The sequence below is a fragment of the Euphorbia lathyris genome, chromosome 2 (assembly GCF_963576675.1).
Source record: "Euphorbia lathyris chromosome 2, ddEupLath1.1, whole genome shotgun sequence".
Lineage (NCBI taxonomy): Eukaryota > Viridiplantae > Streptophyta > Magnoliopsida > Malpighiales > Euphorbiaceae > Euphorbia > Euphorbia lathyris.
The window spans coordinates 38022897-38047450 of record NC_088911.1 but is presented as its reverse complement, the minus strand read 5'-3'; the positions used below and the strand labels follow the sequence as shown (position 1 = coordinate 38047450).

General features: G+C 34.5%; 2 protein-coding genes and 2 pseudogenes across 3 annotated transcripts; 2 read left to right on the top strand and 2 right to left on the bottom strand.

Moving 5' to 3' along the window:
• Positions 1 to 480: 480 nt before the first annotated feature.
• Positions 481 to 5701, top strand: LOC136217833 (protein root UVB sensitive 3-like). Of its 2 annotated transcripts, XM_066004504.1 has the most exons (16): positions 481 to 668; positions 748 to 805; positions 894 to 953; positions 1030 to 1068; positions 1167 to 1229; positions 1357 to 1413; positions 1639 to 1702; positions 1887 to 1970; positions 2718 to 2800; positions 2888 to 3017; positions 3443 to 3535; positions 3774 to 3912; positions 4255 to 4292; positions 4373 to 4560; positions 5099 to 5197; positions 5310 to 5701. In XM_066004504.1, the coding sequence occupies exons 1-15, from the start codon at positions 556 to 558 to the stop codon at positions 5195 to 5197; spliced, it is 1308 nt and encodes a 435-aa protein (XP_065860576.1). In that variant the 5' UTR covers positions 481 to 555; the 3' UTR covers positions 5310 to 5701. The 2 variants fall into 2 exon arrangements, with proteins under 2 accessions (XP_065860576.1, XP_065860577.1); XM_066004505.1 differs by lacking the exons at positions 4373 to 4560; positions 5099 to 5197; positions 5310 to 5701 and having other exon boundaries at positions 4160 to 4292.
• A 913-nt stretch (positions 5702 to 6614) lies between these two features.
• Positions 6615 to 9209, bottom strand: LOC136217834 (ureide permease 1-like). Its single transcript, XM_066004506.1, has 7 exons — positions 8796 to 9209; positions 8283 to 8557; positions 8054 to 8192; positions 7790 to 7952; positions 7584 to 7698; positions 7134 to 7508; positions 6615 to 7033 (listed from the first exon to the last, which is right to left on the bottom strand). Exons 2-7 carry the CDS (start codon positions 8517 to 8519, stop codon positions 6881 to 6883), a joined length of 1182 nt encoding a protein of 393 aa, XP_065860578.1. The 5' UTR covers positions 8520 to 8557; positions 8796 to 9209; the 3' UTR covers positions 6615 to 6880.
• Positions 9210 to 13302: 4093 nt separating this feature from the next.
• Positions 13303 to 14812, bottom strand: LOC136220368 (photosystem II reaction center proteins PsbY, chloroplastic-like; annotated as a pseudogene).
• Positions 14813 to 20203: 5391 nt separating this feature from the next.
• On the top strand, positions 20204 to 21623 carry LOC136216864 (ATP synthase subunit alpha, chloroplastic-like; annotated as a pseudogene).
• The last annotated feature ends 2931 nt before the right edge of the window (positions 21624 to 24554 follow it).

The window sequence follows — 24554 nt, the reverse complement described above, 5'->3', positions numbered from 1 at the left end:
TCAACATGCTCGTGAGGAAACTTAGTTCAATAGTATAATATTTATAAGAAGTGATACATGTAAAACAATTTAGTTTTGTGTAAACTTTAGTGTGTAGATTTGAAAAGTCTGTAGTTTCGTGTTAAAGAAATTTTTAAAATCAATATAATTAATAAATTATCGCAAGTAAAGTTCATAAACTAAATTAATAAGCTACTTTTAAACAAAGCTCGTAAACATCGAGCAGACATCTTGTGATCAGCTCACAAATAGAATGTTAAATTCAAGTTTGTCAATTTTCTGATAAGCCTAAACTAACTGAATAGAGCAAAGCTCGGCTCCGCTCAATTATGGTTCAAATCAAAACGCGAGGAATTTCCAAGAAACTCTAACTGGTTAACTATTTGATTATGTTGAAAAAAATCCGTCCAATCAGGGAGAAACGCAGTCGTTTCTAAATTGGGACACGTTACCAAAACTAGAATAGAAAAAGAACATTGGAGAAACTTCAGAGTCACAGTGGAACAGTTGTAAATTGAGGTGAGGATCCAATCAGTGGGAGAGCGTTGCTCAGACATGGAAGTAGCGAAAAAGGAGATTGTGATAATTGAAGAATGGAATGGCTCTTCTTCAACCAACCTATCTAAAACTGCTACTGTCAAATCTTCTCCTTCTCTCTCTGTACAAAGGTCTTACCCCCCGCTTCTACTCTCTCGTCTTTTTCATTTTTCTCGCGGTTATATTTGTGAATGAATGAATTATTCGCAGATTTGGTAGCCGATTTAATCACGTTTGGAGTCGCGTCCTTCAAGCATTTGTGCCCGAGGCAAGACGTTTCCTCGTTTGAATTTCAATTTCTGATGGTGATTGTTTGTCAATAGTTGCTCATCTTTCTTCTTTTCTGGAAAATGCAGGGTTTTCCGAGCAGTGTTACTCCAGATTATATCCCATTTCAATTCTGGGATTCGTTGCAGGTAATTTATACACTCTTTTATGAAGTGATCGGGGATGATCTTCTTTGTCCGTGGTTAATGTCTTGAATTTGTATAGGGCCTTTCGACTTACATAAGAATGATGCTTTCCACACAAGTGAGTTCAAATTCTGGTTTGAGTTTTAAGTGTTTTGTTTTGATCATATCATGTCTGTGAATGATTTTTTTGAATCAATTTTTAATTATTCATCCAAGGCTCTCCTGGGTGCAATTGGAGTGGGGGAAAAATCAGCAACTGTCATTGGCGCTACATTTCAGGTTTTCAATTTCACATCACTTTTCTTGTCGTTATTGGGGTTTCTTTGGTCGAACTGAAGTAGTTGAAATTGAACGAAAACGTTAAATTGCACTTGATTTTAGGTTTTTCTTTTTGACATTGTTACAGTGGTTTTTGAGGGATTTAACTGGAATGCTTGGAGGCATACTATTCACATTTTACCAAGTAAGATGTTTTATGCTTTTGATAATGTATTTGATTTATACAATTCACATTATTGTCTTTCAAGGCATACTATCCTTGTCTTCCTATTGGATAAATCCCGAGACATGTTTTCTCTCTTTAGCTTCAAAGTGACTATTAAAGACTTCAATATGTATGGTCAGTCAAGATTATTTTTAAACCTGTCTGTTCTTAAGCTGTGATTCTGTGTTGTTCTATGCTTCTCAGGGCTCAAATCTGGATAGCAATGCCAAAATGTGGCGTTTGGTTGCTGATCTCATGAATGACCTTGGTCTGTGCTCATATCTCTCTATCTCAAAAGCATGCTTATCCGAAGATACATACTGCAGTCACAAATTGATACTGGATTGACATTAAGATATTTTAAGAGTCTTGGTTGACGTGCCACTAGGCTTAAATTTTTTCTTTGAATATCTTAGCATTCTGAAATTAAAGAAATAATATACTGGTTGCAGGAATGATGATGGACCTGGTTTCTCCTTTGTTTCCTTCAGCATTTATATTTGTAGTTTGCTTAGGGAGCTTATCAAGATCATTCAGTAAGTTTCCATATACCTGAAATTTTGGAATAAGGACCTAATAAAAATTTACTGAAGTCTGCCAGTACTTTTAACATTTATTGGGAATTCAGTAGTTACTTTGTCTTTTATCATATGCATTAAAGAGAACATGTTAAATTTGTTCTTGCGCTGATGGATTATATATTAACATGTTAAATTCAGTTACTAGGAAAATCTTACCCACTTTGAATTGCTGTAAATTGTAATAGTATCAATTTTTTTTAAGTATGCTAATATGATACAAGAGGTCACGGGTTCGAGTCTTAGGAGCGGCCTCTTGCCAAATAAATTGGCAGGGGAAGGCTTGCCCCCAGTACACCCTTGTGGTGGGACCCCTCCCCGGACCCTCGCTCAGCGGGGACGCGTAGTGCGACCGGGCCGCCCTTTTTTTTTTTTTTTTTTTTTTTTTTTATGCTAATATGATACAAGAGGGTGAGCCTTGGCGCAACGGTAAACGTTATTGTCGTGTGACCAAGAGGTCACGGGTTCGAGTCTTAGGAGCGGCCTCTTGCCAAATAAATTGGCAGGGGAAGGCTTGCCCCCAGTACACCCTTGTGGTGGGACCCCTCCCCGGACCCTCGCTCAGCGGGGACGCGTAGTGCGACCGGGCCGCCCTTTTATGCTAATATGATACAAATACCCTAACTTAAAGTAAGTAAATGCACTCTTTGGCTATCAGTGTGTAACTGCATACCGTTTTCCCTTTTTTTTTTTTTTTCAAATTAGCTGGTGTTGCTAGCGGAGCAACTAGAGCTGCTTTGACACAGCATTTTGCCCTTCAGCATAATGCTGCAGATATATCTGCAAAGGTACAAGTAAATGAGTTGAATGTCAACTTCTATAAGATTCTATCTTTGTCTGCATGTATGGATGTTAACTTTCCAGTGTAATGATAGGAAGGAAGTCAAGAAACAGTGGCAACAATGACTGGGATGGCACTGGGGATGCTCCTCGCTCGCATAACATTTGGACACCCCTTAGCTATCTGGTTTTCATTCCTCTCCCTCACTGTGTTCCATATGTATGGTAATGTACACTGTTGTTGCCTTTGATATGAAAGTTTTACTTTGTTGCCAAGGATCCTGGAATTCATCTTCCAGGTGCCATGATTATTTTTAGATTCAAAGGGCCATCATTTGTAAAGTATAGTTTATTCTGCCTAGTCTTGTGTGGAAGGTAATTATATTTATATTTTTTTTTTGGTGAACAAAATAAGCAAAATGCAAAAAGTAGAGTTAAACTCTTGTTGATTTGAGAGCTACTTTCCTGATGCAGCTATGCATGGAAAGATTCATAACTTCACAAAGGAAAAAAAATGCCATACTGAATTGCCAACTACTATGTTCATGTTTTTATGTTGTATTTAATTCTGTATTGAAGTATCAAATGGAAATTTGTGCAACATAAATTGCATTTTTATATGCATATTAATGTGTATTTCTTATGTGCAGCAAACTACAGAGCAGTTCGATGCCTTGTACTGACATCTTTAAATATGCAAAGGAGCTCAATTCTTTTGCAGCATTTCATGGAGAAAGGCCAAGGTAAATACAAAAAAATCACATTTCTATGACCCTTAAGTGGGTGAAAGGCCCAAGGGATGTACCAGGCATATCTTAGCCAGAGTTCATATAGTATTTTGGCTTTATAGAACTCTGATATAATTATAAGCTAAAGGCAAACTTATTAGTGTTATTAGTGAGGACTCCGACAGCATTTTTAATTTCCTTGTATACTTCTTAACTCTCTAATTTGAATGCCAATGTATGAATTTGTTGCCAGTTCTCTCCCCTGAACAGGTCTCTAGAATGGAACATATTTTACCTAGATGGACCACTTTTTGGTGCTCAAGGACTGTTAAGTTACTGCATACACATATATGCTTAGGCGCAAGAATTTCTTCGCTTGATCAGCAAGAAATGTGAGTTTTTAATTCATTTAGCCGCTAACCGTTTAATGGACTGACATCCCTGTCATTTGTATTGTGTTGTGGGCTGTCACCCAGATCCTATTTTTAGTTTCATTGTCCTATAGTTGAGTTATTTGGTTGTACTTTAACAACAATAGTTCAGTAGTTGTGGATGCCATCTGAACAGATATTTAACTGGTTAGATGCAGTTAAATAGTTTTTCAGTTGAGACTACAATCAACTCTGTACATATATGCAGTTGAGTTGGTCTGAGCTAGCACCTACAAAGTCGATGCTTTTAATCAATTCCATTCTTGTTCACAAAGCTGATAATTTGAGGAACATCTCAAACAGGATGGAGCTATTACATTCTGCACGATCTCATAAGAAAGGTTGAGCTTTTGGCAATACTTCCTCCTCTGTTTTCAAACAAAAGCCGTACCTAATTTTAGTTTGGGCTTTGCTTTTTCAGCAAAATATTTGCTAGTAGAGAACAAGGGTAACATCAGCATTCTAATGCACAAAAATTCGACATCCTCAGATATCTTGCAATCTTTTATTAATGCACTTGTTATGGCAAACTTTATGGAAGAAAATAAATCTGTTTATCTGGAGAGCCAATCATGGATGGATAAACACTATGAAGTTTTCCTTCAAAAGGTATCTCTACTTTTTTTCTTCAATAGTTCGCTAAATATACATTTAAAATAGCTCTGTTCTGGATATATTATCCACATATGCTTGACAAAGATTAAGAACATAATATTATGTCAGATAGTCAATGCTACTTTGCTAGTGTTTTTTAAGCCTCCTTCATTTGTCTCTTTTATTTTCTTCCTTCAGAGCCCAGTTTTGTGTGAGATAGAGATTTTTACAAATTCAGGCATCAATGTTTAGTTCATCCAGTTACAGATTACAGAATAGTGAATCTTGTATGAGTTACGAGTTGCTATTTCTCGTTATTTCCTCTAATGTGAGCAGGACTTCAGTATACCCCTTATCCTGTCACAAGTCTGACCTCTTCCCAGATGTTGAACATGTGAGGTGAAGGGGTGTGCTGAGGGCCAACAAGTACTGGATTAGCAAATGAGGAGAAAACTTTCATAGTATTTGCACGAGAGATATTATTATCGCTTCTAGTGCATTTGACGTGCATTTTGGTCTTTGCCTCTCATGATACATTTTCAAAATCTTGCAGTTAAGTTCATCAGGTTGGAAAACGCAACGACTTCTTTCCCAATCAATAGTTTGGAGGGCAAACTGGATATGTGAACCTTCAGATGATAAGGCTGACTAGGTAATGTTCTGGATTCTTACATTATTATGAATTGATTCAAAGACTTAGGATGATGAGGGGAATTTATTTATGGAACTATTTGGAAAATCTGAAGATGCTTTTTTCATACAAGAATGAAATCTGCTCCCTGGTAGCTTAAGAGCTCATCATCAACATAGGAACAAATTGATACCCTATCTAAGATATTAATAGGAGAAAAATGTATAACCTTGGTTCAATATGTTCTTTTTTTCCCTTGAAAAAGGAAAAAAAAAGATCCTTCCATGTATTAGGAAACATAAGACCGCATTTCAGTTGAAAAATATTCTCAGGCACTTGACTATGGAGGTTGTTTTATTTGAGACTTCAAATCGTTGCTACATTATACTGATGCTTTCAGAGCATTCCGAGGTGATGATACCAATAAGATACATGTATACTTTTTTCTTCAGATCTGTATTCCCCTTTTCTTATGAAAATATCTTTGATGAAGATGTGATGATAAGGAATTATAGTATTTGTGTATGCCTTATTGCACGTGGACATGTAATAGTTCACAATTGTGACAAATCTTGCTGCCCAGCGACGTGTGACTGCCAACTACTGTGAGAAAGTAAACTAGGATGAAATTCTGAAATCATGCTTTCAGCAGAAGGCTTGGTGCTGTATTCAGTAGCATGCTAATCCTGATATTGTAGGCAATATCAGGCACTGTCTGGTTTCTCGCTTGCATTCGCAGGCGTGGCGTGGCAAACAGTATTTCTATATTTATGTGGAACCGAAGTCAAGTGATAAAGGAAATTACTTGCACTATTGACAAACAAACGGATAAGGTATATTATGGGAGCCATTAAAACCCTTGTGACGAGTGTATTGTTTAAAAAAAAAAAATCAGTTAAGTAGATGTTCTTCCTTGAAGTTCCTTTACAAGGTACTTATGTGCATTTGTGTTGCTTGCTTGTGAAATCAATCCTTTAACTAAGTAGAAAAGAATTGAACCATAGATCATTGATCATCGAACTAATGAAATGGTTAGATGTAAACATGAAATTCAGTTAAGCATGTATGATCTACTTCATTTATGTATAAAATCATGTTTTTTATAGTTCGGAAAGAGGTTTTAATATGTTTGACTGTAAAAATATTATTTTCAAATTGTAAAAATGTACTATGTTATATGCCAATGAAATAGGCAATATATCTTTTTAGCTGATATTAATGTTAACAGCTAGAGGCTCAATATGTATTATTGTAAATTTATAATTGATTGAATGGTCAATGTGACAGATTGAAAAATCGTGGGTTCCACGTATAAAAGCCGAAAAGTTCAAGGCCTCAAGACACTTTTTTTCCAAGCAAGTATAACTGCAAATTAAACATGATAGAAAGCATAAAGAAACTGAAATGAGATGCAAAAAAAAAAAAAAAGAAATACCAATGAATAAGAAAGAAACTGTATCTGTAAAATGTTAAACTTACATGATAAATACAACTGTATAGTGATATAACGCAATAAAGAACAAGGATTGAATGTATCAATTCAATCAAAATCGGTGTTCTTTCCACAATAAAGATCTGTGTCGGTTTCGTATTCACATGACATTTGTTTGAAACCATGAAAGTGAAGTTCAGCCTCTGCTTGCTGCTACCTGACTTCCTTATCCACAATTTGTATATTTCATGCTTTATGTAATACTTGATTGCTCATTTTCGATGCCCTGAAGACGACATGAGTACTCCAACAGCGACAACAAACATAGACAACATACTTACAAGTAAAACATACGTTTTTCGCGATGATTTTCTATACTCTTTGAAGATAACTATTCCCCAAAACGTGCTGACGAGCGGAAGTGCCTGGAATTAATCAATGCACCATGTCAAATTCAGTATAAAATTTGCGCCGTTGTTAACAATTCTACTGTCGTATACTTGTTCAACCACACGTAAAACTAACCTGAACAGCATCTGCTGCTGCATATCCTGCTGCTTGACCCCCCATAAATTGAAGACCATTACCAAAGCCACACAAAATTCCTGCCAGAAAAGCCCAGCCTCGGCCGTCCCAATCATTAACATAAGCCTTCAACGTTGATCTAGGTAGGTTCAGTACCGGCCGGTAAAGGAACGTGATGTTTAAGATAATGGCAAGTACAAAACAGGAGACCGAAAACCAGAAGAATGCAGTATAAACGACCAATTTCGGAACCCCATCTCTCAAGGTGTGCCATTGATCATTTGTTGCCAAGTTGAAAGCTGGTGAAAAGAGTGAAAAGCAAAAACCAGCAAAGAAAGTTATTCCAAGTCCTAATAGAGTTCCCTTCCCAAGCACCTGCAATGCAATTTAATAAATCACTCAACACACCAAACAAATCGAAAACGCATATCAAGCTACAAAATCACGAACCTTGATCGATCTTTTCTTCTCAACTTCTATAAGGAAAGCTGCTGTTCCGGGTTTTATCTTTTCGACAGGAGCATTTCCATTCTCGACATCCTTTTTCGCAGAGGATACTGTGTCCCTGGTAGAATGTTAGGCCAAATAAGCAACATTAGCTCAATATCACAAACTAATCAAAACCCGAAATCCACAAACGTTAGTTCGATTCATACAGTTCGTAATCAGATGATTTCTGCAGCTTTGCTTTATTATCAGCTGCATTGGATGAATGAACAGCTGAACCAAGACAAACAGCAATCAAGAAACAACCAACTCCGGGGAATAGAATCTCCGCCTTGTTGATTCTATCATCCAAGAAGTAGTTCAACGTCGTTCCTGTCAACGAAAATAACTAAACACGGGTTAAGAATCGCGAACTTTACAACTAATACGCGCAATGTAGAACTTAATTCCTTCAATCTGCATACATTACAGACCTATAACAACAGTTATACTAGAAGTGATGACTTCCACCACTGATAAACCAACAAAAGCCCAAGCATACTGTGTCGATAGATTTCCGATACTAAGGACTACCCCGCCCGCCATTGCAAACATAACAGAAGGCCAGTTATTCTGCATCATTGAACATTAGTAATACACATTCTCAATACGAATGCCAACACATTCCGTGTCATTCGCGTAATCGGATTCATAGAACATTACCTGGGAAAGTTGGGTTAGGAAATTTGGTGAGTCAGGTGTGCTCTTCCCAATCTCACCAAATGTGAAAGCTATTATAACAGCAGCAAGTAAATTGGTGATAGAGTAATCGAGGTACGTATGCTGCGGAAGGCGTCCTCGCCTTTCGAGCAGCGTTAGAATTGCAGGCCATGTCCCTAGGAAAAATAGAGAAAGTAGCATACATACTATTGCTCCACCTTTGCTCTCCACCAGATACATTTCTAGATAATGTTGCAGCAATGTTTAACTAACAAATCCTGCAAATTTGAAGAAATTTCTGATTACTGAGAGACCATTGAATTGATGGATTGCCATAACCAGATCATTCAAGTATTAATGGTAGAAAATTAGGCAAAAAAAGAAAGAAAAGTTCAAATGATTTACACCCAAATTATGCAGCTGAAAAAGTAAAACATAGAAAGAAATAATTGAAAGAATCAAAGCAGATACACTATACGTACATAAATGTAAAAGAAAAAAAAATCCCTTGTAAACCTTAAAAGAGTATTATTCCAATCTCCATCTTCAAAGAAGATCTTAAAATCAGAAAGTTCTCAATACTCCTCAATCCCAACCAGTTGATCCGGAGAATATCAATTGAGCATTCATAGATCAACAGAGACGACTCCAAACATCTTCTATTGATGAATTCTGGATCCGTGACTGCATTTGATGGTATATAATTACTGAAAAAACTGAGTTAGAGCCTAACTTCTCCAATGTGTTGTGTTGTGAGGCGAGAGAGTTAGATGGAGAACGTAACAGTTTGACTTTCTTCTTCCTCCTCCTCGAAAAACTTTATCAAAACAGAGAGTTCATAATTCAGAATTCATATGGATGGTGGTGGAGATGAGAGAGTTGGATGGTGAACTTGGAATTATTTGTTGTTTTTGATGACTTTGGAAAGGTAGATTCAGTTTGTTTTTATTTGTGGATGGTGGTCCATGCTGGGCATTGTGATTATTCAAGGAATCTTAAGTCAACACATGTTTTGTATTTATTTTATTTTATTTTTCTCTGTCTCACTAATTAAAAAGGGTATAAAAATTAAAATGATTCTAATTAAGTCAAAGTGTAAAGCTGTCATTGAAATAATAGGTTAGAATATTCAATTAATTTGATGAAAGTGTATCTGAGAAATGCGTTAATCTAATTTATTGATACCAAAAACAAATGCGTCCACACTAACTACAAGAGTTTCAAAATTGATAGACCTTACACAGGATTCAGGAAATGAGAATTAAAAAAAAAATGTAATCATACTTTAAATTAATTTTTTTTTATTCTTATATTACAGTAAAACCTTTATAAATTAATAATGTTGGGATCATGAAATTTTATTAAATTAGAAAGCGATTTGAATTTTTTTTAAAATAAATTTTAAATTACTAATTTAGATAAAGTTTTTGTCTAAAATCAATGAACAAATAAAATTAATGTGCATTATATAAGTTAATTGAACTTGGAAGTTCATTGTATTTATGTTAAAAATATTCAATGTATCGTAGTTAATGAATTACTATAAAAAAAATTATATAGAGTGTTGTTTCAAATCATACCAAAAATAGGCTTCTCATGAATCTGTCACAACGAATTAGAGGAAACAACCACCGAAGACATTCATGAACTTGAGGAAATGATTGGTCAGCTTGGTTACCGCAATCCAATAGATTTCAATCAAATATTGGATTATCCAGGTGAAAACAATGAATACTCACAAGTCCGAAGTTTAGAAGAAATTGCGTCGAGCGTTATGCAAAATTCAATTGAGGATGAAGCTGAAGATGATTCGGTACCTTTGAAATGAGTTACAAGAAAGGAAACAATTACAACATCATCCACTTTTTACAATTTTTTATTACAATTTGACAAGGATATACCGGAACTTTTGAATGCACTGAGAATAGTTAGAGATGAAATTCAACTAGATTTAAATTTCAAGAAAAAACAAAATACTGCAGATTCATATTTTGCTAAATTATCCTAAGTACGTATATCTATATATATTTCGCATATATATTTGAGAAATTATTAATTTATAGAGGTAATAATACAATGTATTTATAAAGGGTTGTTCCAGAAAATTATTATCTTATTAATTTATTAAAATTGATCATTTTTTGAACTGGTCCAAGTCGGGACCAGAAGAAATTATTATTTTAAAGAGTTTATTAATTTATCGAGTGTCAATTTATAGAGGTTTTACGGTAATTACATCTACTAATCTTGCTCCTCCTAATAGGTTAAGTTTCTTATATTTTTCGTTGTTATTATTTTCTTTTAAGTATGTGTTCATATATTTTATCGAATCTCTTTATTCGTTGGAATTGTATATGCTTTATTATTCTTTCATTTATATTTTTTTTCGGATTTAGCAAGAGCGGAAACAGTTTATCTTGTCTATGAACCAATGAATGGTGAAGATTGGATTGCAGTTGTTTTTTTTTTTACGGATTTGGATTTACTAGGTTATATGTTTTATTGTTATTTTGTGTTTTTTTTGTACTTTTTATGGATTTTTTTTTGCTCTTTGTAGTCGTTTACGTCCATTCGTGGATGTTGTCTATACTTTTCTTGGGTTTTATTCTTTACCGTTTTCTTGTTGTCATTTTTTTTATCTAATGAAGATATAAGCATTTTCATCGGAAAAAAATAACATTCACTAATAGATTTGATTTTTTTTTTTTTTGATGAAAGTCTACTAATAGGAAGGTTACCAACCAATTTATTACAGGATGGATGAATAGATAACCAATTCACTACATCTACTCATAGTTGTCAAAGGCGCGCTTGACGCAAGGTATGCATGTTAGCACCTCTACGAGGCAGGCGATGTTCATCAGGCACACATCTTAGTGCATCCCGCGCCTTGACTCAAGGCGTTGCTAGGCGCTAAGGCTTTTAAGGTTTTTTTTAGCTTCTAATCACAACTATAAGAAATATTTAGGATTAAGGTCTCGTGTTAAATTAGAAAAAGAAAGAAAAAGATGATGATGATGTGATAACCTTGAAAAAGAATTTGATGATGGTGACTTTGGTGATGAGAAGGGATTATAAAAACCAAAAACTTCACTGGTTTTGCTTCATGAAAAGTAGTTATTATTTTATTAGTTAATGATTGTTGTTTGTTAAAGAGTTTTTTTCGAGTAAAATTAGAGCATCCCTAGTGGTTGGATACTCAAACACCATCCACATCATTAAATAATACTATTACAAAACACTCTCCATAATAAAACACTTTCCTTACAAAAACTCCTCTAGTGGTTAGATACTTTTACATTATTTTTATGGGTCCCACACGTCATAACATTTTAATTTCTCCAATTTTAATTCAAATCTTTGTATTTATTAATAATATTCAATAATCATTAATAATTAAACAAAAAATAAATTTTACTATGTTATTCGGAAAAAAATAAATTTTAATTATTTGATTAATTTATTTAATAAGTATGTACCAAATACGGAATTTAGATAAAAAAAAAATAAATATTACATAATACATAATTTAGATAAAAAGATAAAAATTACGGGCCCGTTTGGTTCAGCTGTTAGCTAATAGCTGTTGCGGTTGCTGTTAGCTGTTTGCAGTTGCAGTAAGCTGTTAGCTGTTTGCAATTGCAGTAAGCTATAAGACTGTTTAATTATTAGTGTTTGGTAAAATTATATTGAACTGTTGTTGTTCGGATTTAAAATGTCTAAAATGGACATGTTTTAAATTAATCAACGATGAAATTATAAAAGGGAAAATGTGAAAAAATGCCCATAACGTTTACAACTAAGAATAATTGATTTTGGCTGCCAACATTAGAAGTATAATTGCACCATTTTAGACGTTAAAGGTAAAATTGCTCCTAGCTATAAATGTAGGGGTATTTTTGCACCTTATTCTATTATAAAATAAAAAATATGTTACACCAAAAAAAAATTTTAATCTATATAAAAAATAAAAAATTTATTGAATGCAACAAAACCTTGTTCTTCCGATAATTATGTTGTAGAAATATAAATAATGTTAAAGAATAAACATATTTTGTGGAAATAAGAAGGATAATTTTGTCAATAACAAATAACTACAAACAGCTGTTTATGAAAAGCTCCAAATAGGAGCTTTTCGTGAAACGCTCCAAAAAGCTGCAGATTCCAGAAAAAATGCTAAACGCTGCGGTTATATAAACCTAACCAAACGCTATCTTTCCTGCGGTTTGGAGTGAAACGCTAAACGCTCATCCGAAAAGCTAAAACAAACACCCTCTACATAATTTAGATAAAAAGATAAAAATTACATAATACAGAATTTAGATAAAAAGATAAAAATTACATAATTTAGATAAAAAGATAAAAAAAAAACTAACGCCATAACACAAATCTTATTTAAGTCCATACTTAGATTTAATATATTCGCAAACCATAAGGTGATTTTCCAAAGCGGTTCCGTCCATGGTAGATGTATCCACTCGAATAGTTTCAAAATCTTTAGGGCGAACTTGTTCATCATCTATGCGAACTTGTTCGGCCGCCCTTTTTTCTCGTATCTCCAATAAACGGTTGTATTCGACAAACGATGCTTGTCTCTCTACTCGGCTTGCAGCTACTTGTATCGGATTAGTTTCATTAAATGCATTTTTTTACCTCTTGCGGCCTTTTTAGCCACCTTTTGTCCTATTGGACGTTCTTCAGTGACAGATATACCTTCACTTTCATATTGAGGTGAGCCAGATGAAATGTATGCTCCCGATGTATTCTTTTATTGATTTTAAACCAAACTAGTAATATATATATATAGAAGTTAGAAATATTACCATTGCTCAATTCTATTACCGTTGTAAAAATTTTAAATTTTAATATTATACAATTTACTACTTTATTACCGTTGAAGAATATATATATATATATTTCTTCAAAAAAAGGAATACATATATATATACGTAGAAGCATTTCAATTCATTTTTTTTGGGTCTTTTGTATGGACCCCACCATTTTTCACAATTCCTTTGTATTTCCTGCCTTTGACGCGCCCTGCTCTTCATGAAAACCACCACCACCTTTACCATTTGACACATCAGGCAAGTAGCAGTCCCTTGTTCCACCATCTGCTTTTCTTCCTTTCTTCCTTTAATCCAAATATCAGTGTCTACATTTGGATACTCATCAATTCCGGATACAAGAAATTTTGGCCAAAATAATGGTTGGATACCCACATCCATATTTTTTAATTTGCAAGTCAGTCCTTTAGTTTAACCACAAGGGCTGCTCTTAGAGGTTTAAGTCATTTTAGAGGTTTTCACTAGTCAAATCTCGGATAAATTTCATCCATGATATATAACTTTTACCTCATTTCACACTTTGGTATACAACCTTCATTTTGTCTCACAAATATATACGACCTTATAGTTGACCTCCCACTTTAGCAGGTAAAAATGACCTGTCAACGCTTGATCAACGCGCCACCTCAACCCCACCACATGTGCAATGACTAAAATACCCCCATCCCTCACAAAAAAATAAAAAATAAAAATACACCCTCTCTCCCTCTCTACCTTTACCTTTCTCTCTCTAATGCTTCTGTAAATTATAGTTCTTCAAATCAAACATGAAATCAACTTTATAATCAGAAATAGAGAGTTTCCATTAACACGAGCTAATTGAAGAAAGAATATTATACATATATATAATCATCGCCACTCAGACCTCATCTTATTGAGTTGATTCAAAGCTGGCTGTAGAATATTATAGAACACCCAAGCAAGTGTCGGGTAACAACAATCAACAGAAGTTGCCCCCTATTATCATTCACTGCCTCTGCAGCAATTGAAGCAATTTCACTCGCCGATGCTTCAGGCGCTGAAATCATCCCCGATGCAGCCAAACCAGTTAACCCTAACCCAGCCGTTATCCCCTTGTTTTGCCTCATTCGATTGACCTGATTCACCGTTGGTTGCAGAATGTTGAAGAGAACCCCAACTATTTGTTGAGCAGCCAAAGGCTAGATCGGATATGCTCAAGGTTTAAAAGATAGCTCCGGCTATGGCAGTTCCTGCAAAAAAAAAAAAAATTGATGGTTTTGTGATGAATAAACCTAAACCTTTGGGTAGGGTTTGAATTGGGAGAAATGAAATCAGTTTTATTGTTGTTGATGGCTTGATGTTCTTGTTTGAGTTGCTGCTGAAGCATTTTATGTTGAGTATTGGTGTTGTTGTAGCCATAGTTACTGCCATAGATTGATGTTGCGTTGAAGGTGCAAAGATGTGAGCAAAATCATTTTATGTAATAATAGATTAATAGAAAAGATTTTTAATTTTAAAATTTCACGTTTGATTTCTGATTAGGAAGAACTTGAACAGTAATTAATGGAAGCATTAGAGAGAGAAAAGTAAAGGTAGAGAGAGAGGGTGTGTATTTTTATTTTTATTTTTTGGCAGGAATATGGGTATTTTAGTCATTATAGATGTGGTGGGGCTGATGTGGCGCATTGACTGGTCATTTTTACCTGTTGTATACTACCGTGGGAAGTCACCTATAATGTCATATATATTACTGAGACAAAATGAAGGTTGTACATCAAAGTGTGAAATGAGGCAAATGTTGTACACCATTGATGAAATTTACCCGTCAAACCTCTAATAGTGGTGTTTAGTGAATAGAGGTTTGAAAGAGCTTTTTGGGTCCAAAAAGCTAATTTTGAAAAAACTGGTTTTATGAGTTTATTGCCTCATCTCTTTTGAAGGACGATTTCACCCATAATTGCTATCCTTTAACCCTAAATAAAGGTTTTATCATGTATTTATTTGTCATTTTACACAAACGACTATTATCAATCGGCTAAGGTTTACTAAACAAGTATACACAATCAGCTAGACAAAAATGTAATCCTATTTGCCAAACATGGCCAATAGCTTAGTGTTTAGTTGAAGTTGAACTTTGATCTCTAGTTTAGATTTAAATTTTATTATGACTTATACTTCTATATATCTTAGTAGTTAATTAGAATTTATCTCATATATTTTATGACTAAAAGTGTTGTTATTTGATTATTTGTGTCATTTTAGAAATGTTAAGTGTTGTTATTATAATTTTATATGTTATTTTTGTCTTGGTGCGTCTTGTGTCGCTCGGACGCTTGAGCCTTGCACCTGGCCCATTACACCTTAGTGCATCTTACGACTTTCACAACTATGCATCTACTGATAAACTATTAGTCTACCCTTAAAATCTATTTTTCTTTTTTCTTTTTGATAAAATGCAAAATCTATTTTTCTTGAAGTCTATGAATCTACCCTAAAAATCTATTAGTAGACTTTAAAAAAATCTACTAGTAATGATTTTTGAAAAGTCTACAAACTTTTTTTGGTGATAAATTGAGATTTTTCTTATTCATTCATCATTTTTATACATAAGGCTTACCATTCTACATTATATACAAGAAATATAGGGTATTAAGCTAGTATGTAACATGTACAAAAGACAAAAAAGTTAGTTATTTGTATAGGGGTGTAAGGATAATTTTACACTAAGTTTTATCTTCATCCTTTAAATTGATCTTACCATTCATGTTTACTCAAATTTGACATGGCCAGTGTCTTGTTTTTCTTCTCTATATTTAGTTATTTGATGTCGTTTATAGTTTTGAGATGGTGTTGGGTATGATATTTGTAATAACCCCTCAAACTAGGCGTATAAATATTTAGTAACCCAAGTTTGGATTTGAAGGTGTTGAAAGCAGAGAGATGTTGGGCTTTGGTGAAGATATCGACAAGTTGATTTTCAGATCCAATAGAGAGAAGATGAAGAATTTTAGCTTGTAATTTTTCGCGGTCAAGATGACATTCAATGTCAATATGCTTGATCTGTTCATGAAAGCCATGGTTGTGGCTGTGTGGAGGCCAACTTGATTATCGTAGTAAGGAATGGTAGGTGTGGTGTTGCTGATACGAAAGTCATGAAGAAAATAGAGGAGCCATTGGATTTCACAAGCAGAGGTAGACAATGCTCTATATTCTGTTTTTGATGAGATTCGAGAGATTATGAATTGCTTTTTGGACCACCAAGATATGAAGGATTTGCCTAAGAAGATGTAATAGCTAGTGACTAACTTCCTCGTTTCAATGCATAATGCCTAGTTTGAATTGGTGAAGCCTTCTAGGGCTAATGTTTTATTCGCGGAAAGAAAAGTCATTGACTAATTAGTGATCCTTTTAAATTTCACAAGATTTTGTGAACATGTTGTATGTCGTTAGTGGAAGGATTATTCAGATGTTATGATAATTGGTGAACTATATAGCAAATTTTCAGGCTTGTGTGAGTTAGGTAAAGTAATTTCCCAATGAGTTGTCCATAGGATGGGATATTAATGATATGATTATTGTCATTTGATGTTTTGAAATTGGGTCTTGCATGTAGTGTTGGTAGGTTTGGATGCAAGGAACCTTTGCTCTTGTATGAGTTCAAGGCAATATTTGCAGCGGCAAAGATGAAAGCCCCGGTGATTCTTGGTGATATCGAAGCCCAAGAAATACTAGAAAGGGCCAAAATCCTTGATTTTTGAAGAGTTGATGAAGGTATTCTTTTTTTTAACTTCTTCTGTGCAATTTCTAGTAACTAGAATATCATCAACATAAATGTGGACTGCCAAGAATTTATAATCTTGTATTCTGATGAACAATAAGAGATCTGGTTCTATTTGGATGAATCCAAATTTCCTTAGAGCCACAAAGAGCTTCACATTCCATTGTCTTCCTGCCTGACGAAGCTTGTACAAGGACTTGTGAAGTCTAGGGGCAGTTTTTCCATTTACATGTGGTATTGCACAACTTGGCGGAATGTTCTTGTATACTTCTTCGCATATCTCCCCACGTAAGTATGCGTTATTTATATCTAGTTGATCAATGATCCAATTATTCATTCTGGCCAATACACTAAACAATCTGATAGTTATGATTTTTTTCCCACAAATGCAAAGGTTTCTGTGAAGTCCAACTATGTTTGTTGGGTGAAGCCTTTTTCTATGAGCTTATCTTTGTACAGTTCTATGGTTCCATCTGACTTATGTTTGATCTTAAAGATCCACCTGCAACCAATTGCTCTTTTCTTGTGAGGGAGGGAAGTAATTGTCCATGTATTGTTTGAAAGAAGAGCATTGAGTTCATTAAGAAGTAATTGGCCACGTATTGTCCAACTGCATCCTCATATGTGGAAAGTTCTCTATGGCCAGAGATGTTGATGGAGAAGACCTTCTTATTAGTATAATAGATGCTTGGAGGTAGAGTGAAGCCTATTTGGTGTGGGCAATGTGATGACAGAGTTGTGAGATTATGATGATAATAATGTGGGTAATGAGGCACCTGTGTTGGTTTTGTTTATCTCCTTACATGTTCTTGCTCATGTTCTTTATGTTTTTCTTCTTCAACTAATTCAGTCTTTGCAGTTGCAGGAATATAGTGATTGGGATGTGTATGTGGTGGAGCAGTATTTGGAGGGATGATGTTGTTTGGTATCTCATTTGGTTGTTGGGCGTCTTCTAAAATTTGGTAAGCACTCATCAATGTCTAGTGTTGTGTTTGATGATTTTAATTGAGTGGATAGATTGCATGTAGAATGCTTGTTTCTTTTCTTTGTACGGGAATATGTTTTCATAGAAATGCACATTTTGGAGATTGATATGCTATTTGTATGCAAATCCATAACCTTATAGCCCTTGACTCCATGTTTGTATCCTAGAAAGATACTGTTGGGGTATGTGATGCGCTCCGAGCTGTCGCTCAAAGGCTCACTAAGGGATAAGTGTACTCCGTCGTTATCAAGTAATAAATCTGGACAAGTCGAGGTATCGAATCCACATGTTTTATACCGCAAGTACCAAATTACTAGGCTTTTAATGACGATAGGGGCTTAGATTGAGTTTTTAGTAAGTTAATCCTACTCCTAATTGATCTTAAGCAAGACAATTAAACTTGGAAGTGAATGAAGTGATACGATAATACTATTTTCAACATAATTTAACAATTATTTGATAATCTAATCTGAGTTGTTTAGGTCTAAGGCGATTAAACCTACTTATTCTTCTAGGGTTCCTAGCCCGCTATTCCTTTGTTACAAGCCGAGCTAGCTCTAAGGTTCAGGAATTTGGGTCTTACCAACTATGAGGTTGTCAATTTCATAGGTTCTTTGATTAGAGATAATCAAATTCGACTCGCAATATAAACCTAGATGATATTTGGATTATTGTGATATTTGTTTTGACAAAATGGTATTTATAGTTTTCTATGTTAGTAAAAAATATATATATTTTTTAACATTGTTAAAGTTGTAAGAAATTTTTTTCCAATAATTCTTTTTACATGTACTTCATGTAATTATTTTTTTTATGTATAACTTAGATCACTTTAAGTTGTGATTTTGACTTTGAAAATTTTAAATAGTATTTGGTTTGACTGTTAGCTAATAGTTATTGCGATTGTTGTTAGTTGTTTGCCGTTGCAGTGTCCATTTGTTTTCAATTTTTGGAACTGCTTTTTGCATTTTAAGTCTAAAAATGAGATAAAAAAGCGTTTGGTAAAAATTCGAAACTAACGGCTTTTTACAGAAAAATCAACTAATATATATACTATCTATCAGTAACAGTAAACAGTTAATAGCAGCAACAAACAACAAACATGAGTAGGTGAAACAAACAGACATGCAGTAAGTAAGATGTTAGTTGTTGTTGTTAGCTATTTGTTATTAGCTGTTTAATTATTAGTGTTTGGTAAAATTATATTGAACTGTTGCTGTTCGGATTTAAAATGTCTAATATGGACATGTTTTAAATTAATCAACAAAAAAATCATAAAAGGGATAAGGTGAAAAAATACCCATAACGTTTACAACTAGGTGCAATTTTACTTTTAGTGTCTAAAATGATGCAATTACCCATAACATTGGCAGCTAAGAGCAATTTTTAGCCCTAACATTAACAAGTTGGGTCAATTTCAAACATTATTATAAAACACAGATATTTTATTTCATATTCTACATCAATTGCACATATCAGTTAGTTTTAAAAAAGATATTTCATTTTTTTTTTTGTGATTTAATAATAAAATTAAAAATGAATATTTATAAATTCGGCGAAATATTTAAATTTTTTTTGTCCAACTCATACAAAAAATAATATATATTTTTTAAAATTTCATGTCTAATCATATGTTTGTGATCTGTTACTAATTATGATAAAATGATGCACATGTGAAGTGTAGGCAATATTTATGATCAAGAAGACAGTTTGATGAATTATTTATTAAATTAACCCAACTTGTTAATGTTAGGGGTAAAATTGCTATTGGCTGCCAACTTTAGGGTATAATTGCATTATTTTAGACGTTAATGATATATTTGCTTCTAGCTATAAAAGTTAGGGGTATTTTTTTTTTTATAATCAAGTTAGGGGTATTTTACACCTTATCCTATTGTAAAATAAAAAATATGTTACACAAATTAATAAAAATAATCTATATAAACAAATAATAAAAAAAATTATTGAACGCAACAAAACATTGTTTTTTCGGTAATTATGTTGTAGAAATATAAATATTTTGTGGAAATAAGAATGATAATTTTGTGAATAAAATAATGTTAAAAAAGAAACATATTTTGTGGAAATGAGAAGGATGATTTTGTGAATAACAAATAATACAAACAACGTTGTAGTTTTCAGAGAAAATGTTAAATGTTGCGGTTATATAAACTTAACCAATTACAAGGAGCTCTAGGAACTCTGAATAGTTGTTTGACCAACGAGTTACATTTACGTACCATCAATGCTAATCTTGGCATGTTTGGGGCGATAAAAGAAATAACTTATTAGTCCTTCTATTGCTATTGAAGGCATTATTTTATTTTTTTGAAAAAAAAATTAAAAAATACTCATGGTAACCATTCGAGCCGACGAGATTAGTAATATTATTCGCGAACGTATTGAGCAATATAATAGGGAAGTAAAGATTCTAAATACTGGTACCGTACTTCAAGTAGGCGGCGACATTGCTCGTATTTATGGTCTTGATGAAGTAATGGCAGGTGAATTAGTAGAATTTGAAGAGGGTATAGTAGGCATTGCTCTGAATTTGGAATCAAATAATGTCGGTGTGGTATTAATGGGTGATGGTTTAATGATACAAGAGGGAAGCTCCGTAAAGGCAACAGGAAGAATTGCTCAGATACCTGTGAATGAAGCTTATTTGGGTCGTGTTATAAATGCCCTGGCTAAACCTATTGACGGTCGAGGAGAAATTTCAGCTTCTGAATCTCGGTTAATTGAATCTCCCGCTCCAGGTATTATTTCGAGACGTTCCATATATGAGCCTCTTCAAACAGGACTTATTGGTATTGATTCGATGATCCCTATAGGATGTGGTCAACGAGAATTAATTACAGTAAAACCTCTATATAGGAATACACTTGGGACCGGACGATTTGTATAACAATTGGGAGGTTATTACTAAATAGAGTTTGGTATGATAAAATTTCTTAACACATAAAATTTTAAATTTTTATCATAGGCATGCATAGTTTATATATAATGTATAACAATCGACATTAATGAAACAAATTAAATATTTAGAATTTCAATTTAGAGTTTAGGTTTTCAATATATAAATAATTGGAAGAGTTTTATGAGAAAAATGTAAACATCAATGAAAATACTAAATATTATATTTATAATTTCAAGTTTGTAGTTTTTGTTTCCAACTCATAGATAATTTCAATAGTTTTTTTTTAATATTTTATAATTTAGTTTGAATATATATATATAATTATTACTATATAGAGGTATAGTTTCTAAAGGTGAGACTTGAAAAATGTATAACAAATAACGTTTGAGAGGTTATTCCTATTTATAACTGGCCCAAGTTGGGACCGAGTTTTTTTATAACAAAATAGAGGTTATTCCTATATAGAGTATTCCTATATAGAGGTTTTACTGTATTGGGGACAGACAGACCGGTAAAACAGCAGTAGCCACAGATACAATTCTGAATCAACAAGGTCAAAATGTAATATGTGTTTATGTAGCCATTGGGCAAAAAGCGTCTTCTGTGGCTGAGGTTGTGACTACATTACAGGAAAGAGGAGCAATGGAGTACACTATTGTGGTAGCCGAAACAGTGGATTCTCCGGCTACATTACAATACCTGGCTCCTTATACTGGAGCAACTCTAGCTGGCTGAATATTTTATGTACCGTGAACGGCACACTCTAATCATTTATGATGATCTCTCCAAACAAGCGCAGGCTTATCGCCAAATGTCTCTTCTATTACGAAAACCACCAGGTCGTGAAGTTTAAAAAAATGAGGCTAGTCAACAAAGTCTTATGTCCCTCGTGGTGCTTTGAGTCAATGAAATTGTTAGCTTTCATCCAGTCAGCTTGGCTTGTCTCAGTCCTTTGCCGCACGTCCTATCAATGGCAGAGAGCTCTCTTAGTCTACTCTTTCTTAGAAGTCTCATTTCCACCCCAACAAGCCCTTTTGGTTCAGTTCCAAGAGAGATTCTATCGAAAGACGAAGTAGCTACCAAAAGAAAAGGGACGAGAAGGACTTCGGACCTCACACCTACCTTCATTGGTGATCCTAATGCAGCAATCAATCATGTCAAACGATTGGCTCCCCCTAACTGCTAATCCTCCCACCTTAGGAGAGGTAAATGAGAATGAGAATTTGAAAGAATAAATGGCTTTTCAATAGCCAACTCGCCTGGCCGACATAGAGGAAGAAAGCCTATTGAAGCAAGATCTGACTTTTAAAGCTTCCTTTGGGCTTGATAGCGTTAAGGAATTCCCTCTCTTAATCTTTGCCAGCCAGCTAAGTCCTAAGCTCGGGATTTCTTTTTTCCTTGACTCTTGTAGTTGTAGGAACAGAAGCACTCAAAGCATATGAATCTGCTTAATCAACTGTTTTTTAATAATCTTCCAAAGCAGCTCTTTCAACATCCGAACCAGATGAAGGAGAAAGGAGAAGGCTAACTTAACTATATTCCCAGAATCGAATTGAAAGCGTGTCGAGGTAGGTTTTCCACCTTCTCAACCAGGGACGGCTGCTAGGACACAAAGCCGTTAAATGGATACCTCTAATTATGAAAATCTTTCAAGATCCATCCCTGAACACAAGCCACTTTTTTTCGGAGCTAGTAGAGGTGGAGGAACGGGAAGGCTTGCTGGCTTGTTAAGCTAGACTGGCACTTGCTCCTAGCCTTTTTTCAGCTGTATCCTAAGAGTGGATTTCCTTTCTTTTCAAAACAAATTCTGTATTTGTTCCGCGAGTGAATTCATATTTCTCATCACAAAAAGGAAATACCTTAGTTGAGTTCCAAGCCCCATTTGTCCATGCGCTTAGTTCATCTTGCCTAGCAGGCTTGTCTGAAATCCCTTGACCTAACTGTTGGTCCCGTGTAATTAGTTCCAAGGGGGGGGGGGATCCAAGGGGGGGGGGGGGGTTAGGAACTAATATAACTTTTTTGTTTTAATTATGCTGACTTAATATAATTCTTTGAGTTTCATAACTCAGTTTTGGTCAGCACGGCCGAGTGAGGCGTAAGACAGTTTTAGTCAGATACTGACTAGAGCTGTTTTACTTGCAAGTTGGGAAATAACGCTTTTATGGTCAGCTTCCAACTCAGCACTCTAATTTACTCAGTGTCAGCTTAAACAATTTATATACTGAATAAATATAGCAAGCAACACATACAAATATATATTGAGGTAGAGTTAGAAATTACTCAGCACGACTTATCCTGGTTCGGCCTCTCCGCCTACGTCCAGTCCCCAGAATCCCTCCGAGCTTTTTCAATCCAATACTGAGCTCTTTAAAGGTAGAGCACAAACCGTTTACAATGCAGTTGAATATGCAAGAATACCGTCCTCTATTCGTCTACTCAACTCCTACTAAGTGCTATAACCGAACACCTAGATTTCTCTACCACTGAGTACTTAAAACCGAGTACTCAACACAACTCTCTCAATTCTACAATTGATACAGACTTGTTCTTTTTCAGACAAAGAACACTTTAGATGATTACAAAATCAATCTAGCTTTTACACAGAGATAGAAATTTGGTGTAAGATCTTTTTCTTGTTTTGATGTGCTTTGTATGTATGCTCTTTTTCACTTGTATTTTCGGCAAAAGATCCAAGAAGTGTACTTGTCCTTTTATAGTTGAAATCTGAAGACACAATCATTTGAATTCGGATCTATCCGTTGAATCTAAACGGCTCTTTCTTCCGACATTGTTCTTGTCAGCTTCAGATTTGTAGGCCAATCATGTCGTCTGAATTCCGCAGGAGCCAGGCTTGTCTTCTTTTCGCAGGTTTGTCTTTTAGTGCAGGTTTCATCATTTAGCCAGCGGACATTTGACCCATGCGTCTCGAAACTGTATCCATGCATAATTCTAAAGCTTTTAAATTGGTGCAGATCACTGTCAGATCTTGTCTTTTAGCAAACGGATCATTGGTGCTGTCCTTAAAATCATTCAGCATGACTTTGATAGCCGTTGTCTTTGATTGTTGCCAATTCCGATACTGAGTTGCCTTTCACTCAGCTTCCACAGTCAGCTTCGTTCTGCAAGATATAGTTCTGAAGAAGACTTCTCTTCTTTTAAGCTGAGTTGCTTTTCACTCAGCTTCTGTGATCAGCTTCACTTGTAAGCTTCAGTTCTGAAGAAGACTTTCCTTCTTTCGTACTGAGTTATTCTTTACTCAGCCCGTGCTATGTTGTCATGCTGATTGTGTTCTGTCTTAATTTGATTCTTGTTCTTATAAATATTTTTACACTCAACATTGAACAAACGCATTAGTACAATTAAATCAAAGCACTTAAATTTAATTGTCTTAATCATGGATTAACTTAAATAATTTTGTCAAATCAAAATCACGTTGGAAAGGTGTTTCAACAAACTCCCCCATTTTGATGTTGGCAAAAATTTTTAATTATGGAACTCAGTTTTGAAATTCCCCATGATTGAGTTGCCTTACATTCTTCTAAAATTACTCCCCCGTAAGGGTTGCATCCATTATCTTAACTTAACTCTAAACCTTCCAAGATTTAATTGAGAAAAATCAAAACATGCTTGTACTGACTAAGTTCAATTCTAGACCTTCTAAGATCTAATTCAGATGGTCCTAGGTCAGCTTATAGAAGAGGTCAATATGTTGGAACATGTGTTTACTCAGTTTGATACATGGTCAGGTTTAGGTATCAGAGAGATTATATCTATGAATTTTTGT

Bases quoted from the DNA above. Each gene is read 5' to 3' on its own strand.
- LOC136217833 (XM_066004504.1), top strand. From the start codon at position 556: ATGGAAGTAGCGAAAAAGGAGATTGTGATAATTGAAGAATGGAATGGC. The intron at 806-893 runs GCAAGACGTTTC...TGGAAAATGCAG, and splicing joins TTCAAGCATTTGTGCCCGAG to GGTTTTCCGAGCAGTGTTAC. The intron at 3,913-4,254 runs GTGAGTTTTTAA...CATCTCAAACAG, and splicing joins TCGCTTGATCAGCAAGAAAT to GATGGAGCTATTACATTCTG.
- LOC136217834 (XM_066004506.1), bottom strand. From the start codon at position 8,519: ATGTATCTGGTGGAGAGCAAAGGTGGAGCAATAGTATGTATGCTACTT. The intron at 8,193-8,282 runs GTAATGTTCTAT...TCAATGATGCAG, and splicing joins TCCTAACCCAACTTTCCCAG to AATAACTGGCCTTCTGTTAT. The intron at 7,953-8,053 runs GTCTGTAATGTA...TTTCGTTGACAG, and splicing joins TAGTATAACTGTTGTTATAG to GAACGACGTTGAACTACTTC.